The sequence below is a fragment of the Thamnophis sirtalis genome, unplaced genomic scaffold (genome assembly GCF_051295495.1).
Source record: "Thamnophis sirtalis isolate CommonGarterSnake01/CBP01778 unplaced genomic scaffold, rThaSir2_p1.2 scaffold_5, whole genome shotgun sequence".
NCBI lineage: Eukaryota > Metazoa > Chordata > Lepidosauria > Squamata > Natricidae > Thamnophis > Thamnophis sirtalis.
Genome location: NW_028261385.1, coordinates 22833322 through 22848543, shown reverse-complemented (window position 1 = coordinate 22848543; position 15222 = coordinate 22833322). Strand labels below are relative to the sequence as shown.

The 15222-nt window shown below is 40.0% G+C and overlaps 1 protein-coding gene across 4 annotated transcripts in view; it reads left to right on the top strand.

Moving 5' to 3' along the window:
• DAB2 (DAB adaptor protein 2) overlaps positions 1 to 15009 on the top strand; it is a 51250-nt gene extending 36241 nt beyond the window's left edge. For 2 of the 4 annotated variants that reach the window (XM_087715447.1, XM_087715450.1), the window contains 9 exons: positions 396 to 419; positions 510 to 557; positions 786 to 848; positions 2780 to 3406; positions 6954 to 7110; positions 7703 to 8233; positions 9700 to 9815; positions 11449 to 11526; positions 13705 to 15009. In XM_087715447.1, coding sequence (XP_087571573.1) covers positions 396 to 419; positions 510 to 557; positions 786 to 848; positions 2780 to 3406; positions 6954 to 7110; positions 7703 to 8233; positions 9700 to 9815; positions 11449 to 11517 — 1635 coding nt within the window. In that variant the 3' untranslated portion in view covers positions 11518 to 11526; positions 13705 to 15009. The remainder of the gene's footprint in view (positions 1 to 395; positions 420 to 509; positions 558 to 785; positions 849 to 2779; positions 3407 to 6953; positions 7111 to 7702; positions 8234 to 9699; positions 9816 to 11448; positions 11527 to 13704) is intronic. The other 2 variants (XM_087715449.1, XM_087715451.1) reach the window with 2 other exon arrangements.
• The last annotated feature ends 213 nt before the right edge of the window (positions 15010 to 15222 follow it).

The window sequence follows — 15222 nt, the reverse complement described above, 5'->3', positions numbered from 1 at the left end:
TCTTGTAAGTCGAGGACTATTGTGTTTCCCCCAAAATAAGACAGGGTCTTATTTTTGACCCCCAAAATAAGTGCTTGGTCTTATTATTTTTGAGGTGCAGGAGGTGGCGAATGTGGTCACTTCATGTCTGCTGCTGTGTTGCAATATTTGGAGGGAAGGGCTTATTTTCAGGGGAGGGATTATTTTAGCGCATGTGCTTAAAAGCCCCATTGGGCTTATTATCCAGGGGTTTTTATTTTCGGTGAAACAGGGTACCTGTATAATCAACTTAAGAAACCAGGATGCTGGCTGGGGAATTCTGGGTGTTGAAGTCCACATGTTCTAGAGTTGCCAAGTTTGAGAAACACTGAACAACATGAATATTCCTGATGCAAGTTTTTATTCTTCTATTTCAGAATGAAGAGGCCAGTAAAACTGAGGTAAGAAAGATGTGTCTTATGGGGCAAGTTATATATCAGAGATCATAGCAATAGATTTCTTAAACCTGACTTACTTTTATTTTCTTCCAGAATGGTAATGATGAAGCAATTACTGATCAAGTTGGCAAAATAAAGTTGGTATGTAGAACTTTCTAACTTGAAGAGCAGGTTAATAGGCTTCTGAGTAGTGGTTAAACCAGAATGGGCCGCATTATTGCCACAAACTTTGAACTGATGTAGCTAGTTTGTCTCATAGCTTAATGCAACAGCAGCTTGGGTTTTTTCCAACATTCCTGTGTCTGCTGTTGTTTGGACTTTTATAGATTGAAGTGTGGAATCCTAACTGTTACAAACTTTGTACTTTAGGGTGTCGACCAGATGGATCTATTTGGAGACATGTCTACTCCTCCTGACCTCAACAGTCCCACAGTGAGTAGTAAATGATTACCACCTCAAAAATCAGGAACATTTTGAAAGTCCTCTTCAATGTTCTCCTTTCATGCCTGGATGATGAAGGGATCCTCTATAGACAGTCCTCTGTTCAAAGGATCTTGATGGAGGGACCATGAACAAATTGCAGATTGTACTATTGATCTATGCCAGAGGCTGATTTATAGCTTTGTGTATAAGGATTGATCAGGATCGAAGGAAGAATGCCTAGCATAAGTTGAGTTTCCATATAAAATACCTTTGGCTGGCTTGAGGAATAATGATAACTTAATGATAGTACAGAAACACATTGGCAGTCCAGAAGGTTATAATAAAGGAAAGAAAGAAAGAAGCTTGGAGGAAGAGATATGGGAACATTTAGCAGAGTTTATTTAAAGAAACTGCTTTGATGCACTTGGTTTGATAATTAGCTAGAATTTGGAAAGCTCTTGATCACACTGCTGTGAGCAAGTCGTCATGACATCCAACATTGCCTATTCAGAGCTGTTTTTGGTACAAGCCCTTCTAGCTTCCTCCTCCTACCACTGTTACATAATCAGGTATGGATAATCGTGATCTCCAGTGGGAATGTTTTCCCAACACATAAAGCCAATCCAGTTGATGAATGTGGAAATGCATTCAGCAACCTAAACTCATGGCTCCTTGTTGTAAACTGTGGCTTTTTGGTGGCTCAGTCTACTGTCTGTGTTTGGAAGAGTCATCGTTTCTTGTTAGAATGAATGAGAATTTAAAGTCTTGTCTAATTGTTATTTTGCTTGTAGCTCATGCTAACTATAAATGATGCCTACTCTGATGTTTAACCTATGCTTAAGTCATAGAAAGAAAAACATGTGGTTAAAGAATTACCAAAACGGTTGATATCAGGATTGTTTTTATTTATTATTTTAGTGAATTGTTGTGTGCTGTCCAAAGACACTTTTTTGTGAGATGGATGGCCCTATAAATGTGATCATTCAATAAATAAAACAGGAGATTACCATATTTTTCAGAGTATAAGACACACCTTCTCCCCCACAAAAAAAGAGAGTCAAAATTTGGGTACGTCTTATACACCAAATGTAGCCCCACCCACCCTCACCAGAGGCCCAAAACGTGAAGCATGGAGGCAGTGATGGTCTGTGGCAATCCCTGCAGCCTGGAACAGCTGATCGGGGGTATTCCAGCAGTCTGATCCACCCGCCAATCAGCTGTGCTGAATCAGGCTGCAATAAGTGCTGAATCTGGCTTGGGTGGTCAGAGTTTGCAGCAGCAATCACATTCAGAAAGCACAGTAACTGATTCAGCAAGATTCAAAATAATAATAATATACAATACATTCCCAAAAGCAGGTTTTCCAAGGTAGCAGTAAATACAAGCAAAACGCAAGCAGTTTCACTTTCAGTTCTCAGCTAAGCCAGTCTCCTTCCTGTCTCCTTGTTGCTCACACAGCAAATTTCAGAGTCCAAATAGCCGTCATTGGCTGACTTAGTTGCTATGCCTATTCATTGGCTGACCTTGTTACCATGGGACAGCTGAATACCATGGATGCTGATAGGCAGAGGCAGAATTTTTTTTCTTCTTATTTTCCTTGCCAAAATCTAAGATGCGTTTTATACTCCTGAGCGTCTTATACTCTGAAAAATATGGCAGGCGCTGGTCCATGTATGTTTCCCAACCAATGATTGGTTTGGTGTATTATTATCCATTATAAATCCCAACTGAGGTTGAACAGCTGGCTCAATGACTTCACAGTAGGGTGATTGTTTTTTAAAAAAAAGGAGAGCAGCAAAATGCCTTTCTGTCAAAGACGCACATTTTCTATATTAAAAAAAAATCCATTTCAAATCTGCTTGCTTATCATTGTTTTTAATCAAGAGCTCATGAGACTACTTGCCCACGTGCTAATCTGTCTTCTTTCCCAAACCTAACAGGAGGAGGAAAAAGAGATCCTATTAGTGGATTTAAACTCTGAGATTGAGGCCCCTCCAACTTCTCTCACAGGGGAGGACCTTTTCTTGAACGACATCACGCCTTCCCTGCCATTGCCAAAGCTGCAGCCGCCTTTCTTGCCTGAAAACGCTTTCTCTGCAAACCTCAGCTTCTTTCCTACCCCCAGTCCTGACCCTTTCCGTGACGATCCTTTCAGGCCAGCTGATCAATTGTCACCCCCTTCCCTTGATTCTTCTTTAAAACCTTCCGGTCAGAAGATGGAGAACAGTGGTGTGAATGGGGACATAGACTACTTTGGGAAAGAGTTTGATCAGATTTCCAACCGGACTAGCAAGCAGGAAATGCCGGCCAGCCAATGGCTGCTTGAAAGTAAATCAGCACATTTAGCGGTGAAGACATCCGACGGGGTGCCGGAGAGAGAACAGAATGGTTTCGTGGCCAAATCCCCCTTGAGTGTCTTTGCAGAAAGCTCTCCCAAAGGAACACCTGTGCTGAATGGGTTACGGCTAGACTCTGATAGCAGCCACCTGTCAGTGCCACAAGACTCCATCACGATTAGCCCACCTCCACAAAGTACAAAGCCAGGAAGAGGAAGGAGGACTGTTCAGGTGAACGTTGGGGCATGCACAAAGTGGTAATATGCATGTTTTCTACTTGGAGTAGGTGAAGGAACTTCTTTCCCTCTTTTCCTGAAAGCTCTGCTGGCAAGAAAGCTTTCCTTACCTTCACTCTGTAAATGCTGCAGCCACTGTGAACTTAAAATTTTCTCTGTAGAATCATCCTTTCCTAACCTTGCTTTCTTTCTCCTAACGCTGCCATATATTTATATCTTGGGTAAGTAAGACGCTTGGAACTAGTTATTGCATGCATTAAGCATATTGTTTTGGAAGAAACAAAGTGTTTTCCTTGTACAGTTCAAGTAGCAAAATCTGGTATGGGATGATCAACCATGTATATAGTCGACCTCAAAGGTCTGGAAGTGAGGTCAAGGAGATACCTAAACCCTGGTTTTCTGATATAAACTGAACCTAGTGCAGGTTAACCCACCTGAAAGCCATACCTTGTCTTAATTAAGAACAATAGACCCCCAGCAGTCTAGTACTAATGAGAACCATCTCAACTATAGGCTTGGACTGAAAGATTTTTCAGGAATGTAGCATTTTCATGTTTTAAAGAAGGTATATTAAAACTAGCAGGTGATTAAAACTAGAAGTGTGCATGAGAGTTGATTGAATACCATCAATTCAGGCTACTTTAGATTGATTTTTTTTTGCAACTCTGTGAGGCAAAAGCAGCCCAGACACAGGTATATGAATTGGAGCAGGAGTAGTGGGATTCAAATAATTTAACAACTGGTTCTCTGCCCTAATGATTTCTTCCAACAACCAGTTAACCAAACTGCTCAGAAAGTTAACAACTGGTTCTCCCGAAGTGGTGCAAGCTGGCTGAATTCCACCACTGAACTGGAGGTACAAGGAATACAATCTTCAAAACCAAAACTGATTTATGTCATCCCTGATTTTTCTCCCCCCAATAAAAGAAGAGATAAGATAAATAATAAAACCAATATTTAAAAAAAATGAAAACCTGCTTGCAGAGGAGATGCAGAATGACCTTCCCTGAATCTGGATATTTGCTTATACCCTCTGCATGTACCCATCTGAAATTAAGCACAATTGATCTTTGAAGAAGGAATAGTTGAACATGCAAACCTGTCCTATTCTTTCTTTATTTGGAAAGATAGGTTGATTGGTTGATTGACTGATTGATTGACAGACTACAGATAGCTTCCCCCCCCATTCTAATGATTATGCTTTGGATTTTGGACTTAGAGCCAGATCATTCAGGGTATACCCCCAGTTAAAGACCTATCTTAAAAATGTGTAAGTTTTAGCATTAACTACTGAGTGATTACAAGGCTTGTCCATTGTACTAGACCCATATCAGTTCAATAAAACAAAATCTTCCTGGAGCAAAACATTTTGTGTTATAATAAAATATTGCAACACTCAGCCTACTGAAGTTCTGAGATACAAAATTCCACACTTTGTCTCCCAGGGAAAAAAAGTCTTATAGGCCAAGTCTGTTACCATTAGGCTTCTGTTTGGATGTTAGATTTGGGCAGACAAAACATGCCTTATTGTGCAACTGATGAGTTGGCTTAAGTTGGCCAAAGGTGCTGCTGGGGTTTATTTCTAGTAAAAGAAAATGTATGAGAATGTAAATCTGGTTTGAACTACGGACTTCTTGGTGCTCTCTCTTGGTTGTTTGCTTGTAATTACCAACTAGGTAATGTCATCAGTTTGAGTAAATGTGAGGTTTATTATCTGTGTATAATAGTTTCCCCTGCCAATTTTAGTGAGAGATTAGTTTCCTTCTTAGTGGTTCTTTGATTAAAATATTGTTTTCTGCTTAATTGTTTGTCTGGTGTTGATCACTGCTTATCTGAGTGTTAGCTGCTGGAAGAAATGTCTTTGCAGAAATGTCTTTGATAGGTTGTTTCCTTCTTGGATTTTTTTTTTATTCTCTGTTTTGAACTGCATGCAGTTTATCTCCATTTGTCTACTGATGATTGATTTGTCTAAATGCCAAGGCTACAAGAATTCCCTAGCATTTTTTAGGTGGCCTTGATCCTAAAGCATGGGTATCCACCCTTTTGGCTTGCCTGGGTCACATTGAATGAAGAGGAATTTTTTTGGGCCCACAAATAAAGTATATAATATAGTAAATGTATATAAAATCATATAATAATGTTAAAAGTTTGCAAACTTGTGGGGGCCGCATTATTAGCGGTTCGTGGCGGCCATGGATTGGACAGGCCTAATCAAAAGTGTAACAGTTTGCCAGTTGAGACTTTGGTTGAGACTGTCCATGTGTTCTAAAATTAAGGCATTTTCCATTGAGGTTTATTTATTTTTATTACACGTGGAAAGCATCTTTCCTATCTTTCCTATAAGAGCTGAGCACATGCTACCTGAGAGCTAGATTGGGCTTAGACCAACTTGGCCATGACTTTCTATGGTTGATTGGATCATAGTTTCACTCAGTTTCCCAAATCCTAGTCCCAATGCTTACTATCTTACACTGATTACCATATTTTTCAGAGTATAAGGCGCACCGGAGTATAAGGCGCACCTTAGTTTTTGGGGAGGAAAATAGGAAAACAAATCTGCCTTCCAGGTATTCATCTGGCTAGAGTCCTTAGTCTGGTCAGCTTCAGCATATAGGTTTGCTGGTTTTGAGCACGCGTGCTTTTTATCCCCTGGTTGGGGATAAAAACCAGCTTCTAAAGCTAAAGCACAGCTGATCATTGGAGAGAGAAGCAATTAGAAAAGCAGGCAAAGCACAGAAGATTGCTTCACTCTTTAGCATCTCATTGGGGCTGAAAAAAAGCTTGGAAGATGCACCCAAATTTTCAGCCTCTTTTAGGGGGGGGAGTGCTTCCTATACTCCGAAAAATATGGTAATTATTGTTCTATTGCAAACTGGTTTGACTGTACCTGCATTGGACATGCAATGGCATCAACGCTAGCATTTAACCAATTAAAGTTGTGTTCATTTCTTCAGGAATATATTTTAAAAATGCTTCTGAGTTTCTATACAAAAGTAATTGCTTCCCCAGGCATCACTCTTTGGAGGCTGTTTATTCAGTTTGTGTGTAGCCCAATGCTTCTGTGTTAGAGAGAGACTGCTTGTCAAAAAGACACAAAATTTGTTCTTTGCAATAAAATGCTCTTAGCGGTTGATGTTGCACCATCATTTACAGGAAGTTGCACATGAAAACTCTGCAGGCCACCACTGTAAACGTTGCAAAGTCTTTGTTGTTTTTCAGATGTTTAGAAAAGATTTTACCCAGTTAAAGGAGAATAAGGCTTGTATTAATGTTTTGCACCTCTATACCTGATGCTTTCTGAAGCATGCCACCCTGTTTAATATGAACTGAAATCATTTTGTCCGGGAGTTGATCGCTCACCTCTTACATTTCTAGCTTGGTTTTGCTGCTGGAATGTCACAATGCTGCTGAGCCGATTGGGGTGCTGGTAGCATAAAGCACGATTGAAGACCCTTAACTCCAAATAACAGCAGTCTTTCTATGCCAGAATAACCCGCAACCTTTCTAATGAAGGCTCCCTCTGGTGTTTGATTTTTTTCTAGAATGCAGCCAGCGACTTGTTTGGTCCTGATATTTTTGCTCCTGGATATTCTGTAACCCATACTCTGACTACAGCAGGACAGCCTTCCGGTGTGCCAACTAACCCACTAGACCTCTTCAAAACCAATCCTCCTACAGCAGCTCCCATACCTGGACTAGGTTGGTAAAGATTGCGAAACACAAACCTAACTACATATTGGCTGAGTATATTGAATTCATGCACGTCTTCTTACTTTATGGTCCAGGGTGTTATGCAAACCCATTAAAAAGGGGGTTTGCGAGGTAAGCAGTAGATTGGTTAATTGTGGTGAAATATGTCAAGGGACGTGGTGGCTCAGTGGCTAAGACGCTGAGCTTGTCGATCAGAAAGGTTAGCAGTTTGAATCCCTAGTGCTGCATAACGGGGTGAGCTCCTGTTACTTGTCCCAGTTCCTTCCAACCTAGCGGTTTGAAAGCACGTAAAAATGCAAATAGAAAAATAGGGACCACCTTTGATGGGAAGATAACAGCATTCCGTGTGCCTTGTATGCATTGAGTCATGCCAGCCACATGACCATGGTGACGCCTTTCGACAGCACTGGCTCTTCAGCTTTGAAACGGAGATGAGCACCGCCCTCTAGAGTTGGGAACAACTAGTATTTATGTGCGAGGGGAACCTTTACCTTATGGTCGACATTTATGAAATCATATTGATAATGGGGATTTTTTTAGTTGATGAGTTTATTAAATGAGTCGTTTTATTCTTCCCCAGGTGGCCTGCCTACATCAGCATCCCCAACACCAGCATGGGGCCCCCAGTCTACGGCCTTCGGTCAGCCAACCCCAGTGTTTCCTGGAACTGCTCTGAGTGCTCAGCCAGTGAAATTTGCACCATCTCTCGGTTTCGGTGCTCCTCAACAAGCACCTGGTTGGGGCCAGCCAGCTCCAGGCCAGACTCCAGCTCCTGATCCCTGGAGTCAATCTGTGTGTGTTTCTTCATCCAATGCATGGGCACAGCCTCCTACTAGTGGGAACCCTTTCCATATCAACATGTTTCCACCTTCTCTGGCATCTCACCCTCCAACTATGTTGTCCTCCATGTCATCTACTAGCCCTCCTCCTCAGTTGCCTCCTAGAACTGCACCACAGAAGGAGTGCAGTGTAAAAAAGGAAAGCGATGCCTTTACTGCTTTAGATCCTCTGGGTGATAAAGAGATAAAAGATGTCAAGGAGATGTTCAAAGACTTCCAGCTGACGAAACCACCTGCTGTGCCTGCCCGGAGAGCAGAACAGCAACAACTAGGTAACAAAATAGAGGTTCCTGAAGATGTGGCTGACCACGATCTCATTGGTCTCATTAAATAACCTTCTAGTTCAGTGGTGGGATTCAAAAATTTTTACTCTGTGGGCATGGCTTGGTAGGCATGGCAGGGAAAGGATACTGTAAAACCTCCATTCCCTCCCCACTCCAGGGGAAGGATACTGCAAAATCCCCATTCCCTCCCAATCAGCTGGGACTCCGGAGGCAGAGAATAGATGGGGGCGGTTGCAGTCAGAGGTGGTATTTACCATAAATTTCTGCTACCAGTTCTCCAGAACTGGTGAGAACCTGCTGAAGTCCACCTCTGTTCTAGTTCTATATCAAACCTCTTCTTGACCATAGATTTATTGAGTGGCCTTGAATAAGCCATTTCTCTTATATTAGCTAAGTGACTGATGCAGAAATTGTGGTATGCGGTGGCATGTGATGCATCGGACTTTACTTTTCAATTTAACTAAGTCTGAGGTAATCGGTGCCTCAGTAGAGAACTTTAGAACTCTATAATATACCAGTGTTCTCAATCTATGGAAACCTGTAGAGTTCAATACTCAGAATTCCCCAGTCACTGCTCAGAATTCTGGGAGTTGTTGACTACTAGGTGAAGAAGGGTGTTGTATATGCTGTCTTGGATTGACAACAAATGTGATGCAACTATAATCAAATAGATTACAGCTTTGAATTGACACCAGGAGATTTGTTAAAGTCAGAAAGAAACATGGCTGCTTTCCTGAGGCAGCACAAGTCTCTCGTCTTCATCCACAAAGCCACCTTCCATTCTATAATTCCTGACTTGCTAAAGAATGTCACATTCTTTATTTTACAATACTAGGAAAGTCCATCGGGATTTTCTTTTTCAAAAGCTTGTGATAATAAGCCAGTTCAGGGAAATCAAAATGAAAGCTTCAGGGCAATTGTAAGTAGGCTGTGAGAATAACCTTGAGAGACAGGAGGGAAGAGCCAAAGCAAGGGCAATGATCAGCAAAATGATATCCCAGCCCATAAAAAGAACAGGAGTGAAGAAATAATGTCAGAAGAGACCCTCCCTAGTTCTCTTAATAAAGACAAGGGAGGGGAGAAGTAAATATAGGGTTAGCACACATTATTTTGGTTTCCTGTCTGGACTAACTTAAAAGGCTGACACTAACACTGTGCAACAAAATAAAACAACTAGGTCCCTGACTCCAAAGTTGATTTGTGTTGGTTGCACGAAATCTGGGGATCATGCCTGTACAGTATGCGATGTTGGTTGCTTAGCTAGCCTTGACAGGGAGTGCGCAGAAACACATTATGTATTGTTCTTGTGGAGGTATCCTCAATTTGGGTGCTGTTTCCTGTGAAGTTCATGTTTGATGCCAAACATGTACTTCTTTGCTACATAATAAACCTCCTGGCAAACCTTTAATAATGTCATTTGGATACGTTGAAGAGTGATCCTTTGTTCAACATAGGGCCTCTGAAGCCTGGTCTGAGGTTAAATGCTGCCCCACTTATTTCCAAGCCTGTTGAAGACCGCTTTGAGAATCCTTTCAAGATGGATCCTTTTGCTGCTCCCTCACAAGGTTTAGTAAGTATCCGGACTCCATTTTTACATGCAGAAAAATGAACATAATAGAAACTTTGTGCTCAAATAAATAGATGGTATTATGGCTTTACTCAGTGGTCCAGTATACGCAAATATTAAGACGATGCCTGGATTGCCATAAAAAGTTAAACCACAAAGTCCACGTTAGCCTAGTTTAGAATGTTGTGTGAAAAGACAACAAGAAATATTACATATAGCTACAATCCAGTGTTTTCTCTCAAGTGGAAAAAAAAGTGGGCTCCTATAAGCTGTTAAACTGAATAACAAAGCTGTGGCCTCTAATTGGGAGGAGCCAGAATTGGAGGGGGGGGGTTCCCAGTAAAGTAGAAAGACTTTATTCTGAAGGTTCCCCACACATATGTGCTAGTTGTTTCCAGCTCTAGGGGGCATTGAACTGCTGACCTTTCTGATCAACAAGCTCAGTGTCTTAGCCACTGAGCCACCGTGTCCCATGTTCTTCTTAGTGTACCTTAAAAACAAAGTTCTGATTCACATAGGCGACCCTTTACAGAGAAAGGCACTCCTTTTAATGGCCTAAGAGACTTTAAAGTTAATCAAAAGTTGGCCCACCACATTTTCCAAGCCAGATTTAGTTACGTAATCCAACATAACATTTCTCTGTGTCAGTTACTCTTGTAGAAGAAAATCCATAGTAGACAGATGGGTGGAAAAAATAGAATTCATACTTATTTGTTAATATCTAATAAGCTGATAATATTGGAAAAAGCTACAGATACTTTTAATGAAACGGATGCTGTGGCCCAGAGGCTAAGACGCTGAGCTTGTAGATCAGAAATGTCGGCAGTTCAGCAGTTTGAATCCCTAGCGCCACATAACAGAGTGAGCTCCTGTTACTTGTCTCAACTTCTGTCAACCTAGGAGTTCAAAAGCATGTAAAATTGAAAGTAGAAAAATAGGGACCACTTTTGGTGGGAAGGTAACAGCGTTCTGTTCCAGCCACATGACCATGGAGACGTCTTCAGACAGTGCTGGCTCTTTGGCTTTGAAACGGAGATGAACACCACCTCTTAGAGTTGGGAACAACTAACACATGTGTGCCAAGAGAACTTTTACCTTTACCTTTACTTTTAATGAGACATATTTCAGGAAAGCCTTCTTGGTTCGTTTTTCCTAAAAATGATAATTTTAGAAGTATGAATAATTCTCAAGCTACCTTTGATCCACAACTAGTAAGTTGGGTGTATTTAAAATGGGCTAAATGTAGGTAGACTGTACAGACTTCCTTGGTGCTGAACTAAATGAGCCATTAAACTGGGTAAGTTTTGGGCCTGAAGAGACCAAGCTATTGTGGCAAATATTTTGAAATCCTCCATGTCCTACAGTTTTTCAAGGTGTCAAAATGCCTAAATTGCTTGTCTTTCATCTTTGCAAGAAATCTACATTTCAATTTTGTAACATGTAATTATTATGCTTAGTTTTCCCCTGAAAAGTATACGGTGGTAACATTAGCTGCTAGAAAAGTAGTGCTTAATTTTGCTTCTGTATGTCAAAAAATTCTAAAAATATAGGAGTGTTCAATGTACCTTTGGCTTGGCAAAATGTTTGTCTGCAAAAATATCTTCAAATCATGGTGATTTTTTTTCCTTGTCTCCAGATTACAGCTCAACAACAGCAATTGTCTTCTGTTCCTTGTAATGACCCTTTTGGAAACCCATTTGCATAAATTAGGTTGGTAAGTGATACTTAATGTAGTTATTACTACTTAGCATATGATTAGAATATGACAGATGAGAAATAAACATATGCACATAATCCATATAATTGTATTCAAAACTTCTATGGGAAAAAGGCAGTGGCCTCATAATGGGATGTCCAGTTCAGATATCCAGCTGATCGGTTCCGGCATTCCTTCATGCAGATCTTCTAGGAAACCAAAGAACACACATCCTGGGCAATCTTGCACAATATGGTTAATGGTTTGCATATTGGCACCACAATCACTTCAAGGGTAATCTTTCCATTCCCACTGATACAAGACAGAGGAACTTCTTCCAGTATCATATCTAATTCATCCAGACAGAGGGAGGTAGGGTCAGGCCATAAGGAGGTATTCTGGACCATTCCTCTCTCCAGGCATTCTCGGGGTTAAATTAGGCAGATGTTAAATGAATAGTGGTTTATTATGCTGGATGCTGTGCCTCAGTAGCTAAGACACTGAGCTTGTCAATCAGAAAGGTTGGTGGTTCGAATCCCTACCACCGCGTAGTGGAGTGAGCTCTTGTTACTTGTCCCAGGTTCTTCCAACCTAGTAGTTCAAAAGCATGTAAAAATGCAAGTAGAAAAATAGGAACCACCTTTGGTGGGAAGGCTACATGACCAGGGAGACGTCTTCAGACAGCGCTGGCTCTTCGGCTTTGAAACAGAGATGAGCACTGCCCCCTAGAGTCGGGAACGACTAGCACGTATGTGTGAGAGGAACATTTACCTTTTACTTTTATGCTGGCCTATTTAAATCTTGTAGTGGGCTATGCATTGTCCTGGTGAATAGGGAAGGTTGTGTTGTTAAGCATCCTTGATTTCAGCCGATCAAGAGCTCGTTGTCTTCTAATATGGAGAGGTATGATATTGCTAAGTACTGGTAACCATTGCACAGAAGTGGGATGCAATGTGCCAGAAATGATATGCATTGTTCGGTGCAATTGGCCACTGGCCATTTGGGTGTGGGTGCTGTTAAGCCACATGCTGGCACAATATTCAGCTGTGGAATAAACCAAAGCCATAGCTGTTGTTCCTAAGGTGTTAGCTTCAGCACGGCAAGGTGTCCCAACTTTAATGTACTTAATGGATCTTAACAATGTATTTAATTTAAATTGATATATTTAATTTACTTAATGTAGTGGCAATCCTATTTAATTTTGGTTTTGAAAAACCCATCTGAACTCAACTGAATAGTCAGCAACGTTTTAAGGCCTGATATATCAACATGGGCTTTTGGCTGATGGCAGCCGGAGTCTCCTTAAATTGAAACAATTTTTTTAAAAAAACAAATCTAAATTTTTGTGAGAATATAAGATTCTCTTACACAAGATTTCTAAATTTCAGTGTTCTCCTTTGAACATGAATGAGATTTTATTTAAGACTAGCTGATAACCCATAATTGTCCAGGTATTTATTTATAAAGGGGAAATGTCCAGACAAAATGTAATTTCTAATGTTGGATTTTCCCCCTTAGCATAGGGAGCTCCCTTGTAGAGTACTGTGAAGCACTACCATGGGAACTCCACCATGCTATACAATATAAGTCATTTTACGGCAGTACAGTAGAAGCCATTTGAAGGCACAACAGGCTATATCATAACAGAACACATACTCCTAGGGGTTTTTTGGATGTCTTACCTCCACAGTTGTTTCCAGAGAGTAAGTCATCTGTGTACCAAGTTTGGTTGAAATTGCTCAATGCATTCCAGAGTTATACTGGAACTCACACACACAGACACGCATACACACACAAAAAGAGCCATTTATAGATAGATAGATAGATAGATAGATAGATAGATAGATAGATAGATAGATAGATAGATAGATAGATAGATTGATAGATTGATAGATGATAGATGATAGATGATAGATGATAGATGATAGATAGATAGATAGATAGATAGATAGATAGATAGATAGATAGATAGATAGATAGATAGATAGATTTATTTGACAATTTCATATGACTGCTGTATATTACTTAATTATAAATGTTGCAAGTATTCTTTTGGAATACAGTGAGATATCCAGATGTTCATGGGCATTATATTCTAAATATAATTCTAAAGTACTCCGCAGTTAAACAAAACAAAAGCAATACTTGTCTATACATCCAGGTAGTCACCTTTTTAATAAAATTTGTTTCCCACAGCCCACCAAATGTGAAAAGAAAACAAGTGTTATGGAATGCAGCTCTGAGATGTTCATAATCCATCTCATTTCTCTTCACGACAAGTGGGTGTTATTGGCAAAACTATAACTGGATTGTTGGGTCAAACAGATGCAAGAAACAACTGGACACTGAGATTACTGTCTTCAGTCTGCATTATCTGCCTCATTCAAGTTAAGACCTTGGACCTTCTTAAGCTAAGGAAGCAATTTGCTTGAGACCAAACTGGAACTGGTGGTAATTTTTAGCTCGTGTGGATGGAAGAAAACACTCTATGGTGTCTCTTATTCCCTCACTTTCCATTTTCATCAATGCTTAGAAGCACTAAATGTGAAAAATGAAAGAGAAATGAATGGTTCGTTATGGACAAAGACACACAGATTTGTACTCACTTCTGCACAAGGGAAGACCATGATGTCAGCAGCACTGAGTTGCCAAGAACATAAAAAATAATAATCCAGTGCTATTGTAGAGTTTTCCTACCAATATTACTACAATTAAAAAAATTCTAGCACTCTATGTATGGCCCACCCAAATGTCAAGGTGAAAGAATATTTAAATTATGAAATGGGCAAATATTATATTACTCCTAACTGGTGAGTTCTAAAAATGGAATTGCTAGCTCTAAATTATGCAAATTGAGACATCTTTGATGGTATCTTGTCCAAGATATGAAATGCTGTTTTCCTAGAACATATTTTGTTATGGATTGGTCTCTGGTAAAATTCTTGTTTTTGGAATCAGTGCCCCCCAAAAAGGTAGATACAAATACGGATAAGTGAGTTTTAACATAAGTTATTAAACTGGAAAGCAATTGTACTTTGAACAACTAGTCTGAACAAAATGGTATTCGTGTCTATTAATTATGATATTGCTAGAGGCTGATGATTCACTCTTTAAACAATTGGTTTAATAAGCAATAAGTTGGACAAAGCTATTGTTAACAGCTGGGTATCTCTCCAGTACAGCATTTACCAATATGAACTTGAAATGGTATCCATGTTTAAATGTTTAGGTGAACGCAACATGGTAATCTACTTCCTAAAAAATACCAAGTCTCCAGTGATCCATTCAGCTCTGTATAATACTCTATTGCACATTCCTGTAATACAAATCTCTCTGTATATGTGATTGTCTCAGACTGAAAATACAGAAACTACTTCTGGACTGTGTTACACTGTAAAAAGTACTCGGGTGTTCTGGCAATTAAATGTAACTTCATTTCAAATTGGCACTCAGAGGAAATGTTTGATGATTAAATATTTTCTTTACTTGTATATGGAAGAACACCTGCCTGGTGGACTAATTTCAGTTTAGTGATCAGATGAACTATTAAGTAGAATGATTTAATGAAACCGGGATTTTTAATTTCTCTAAAATATAAGCAGCCACTGAATGCCAGTGGATGGTGCTATTGATCCAGTGAGTTGGTATGTAACTCGAAGTTTTGTGTGGATTATGAATTTACAGTACAAAACAACCGAACAGTTGAAAATGAGG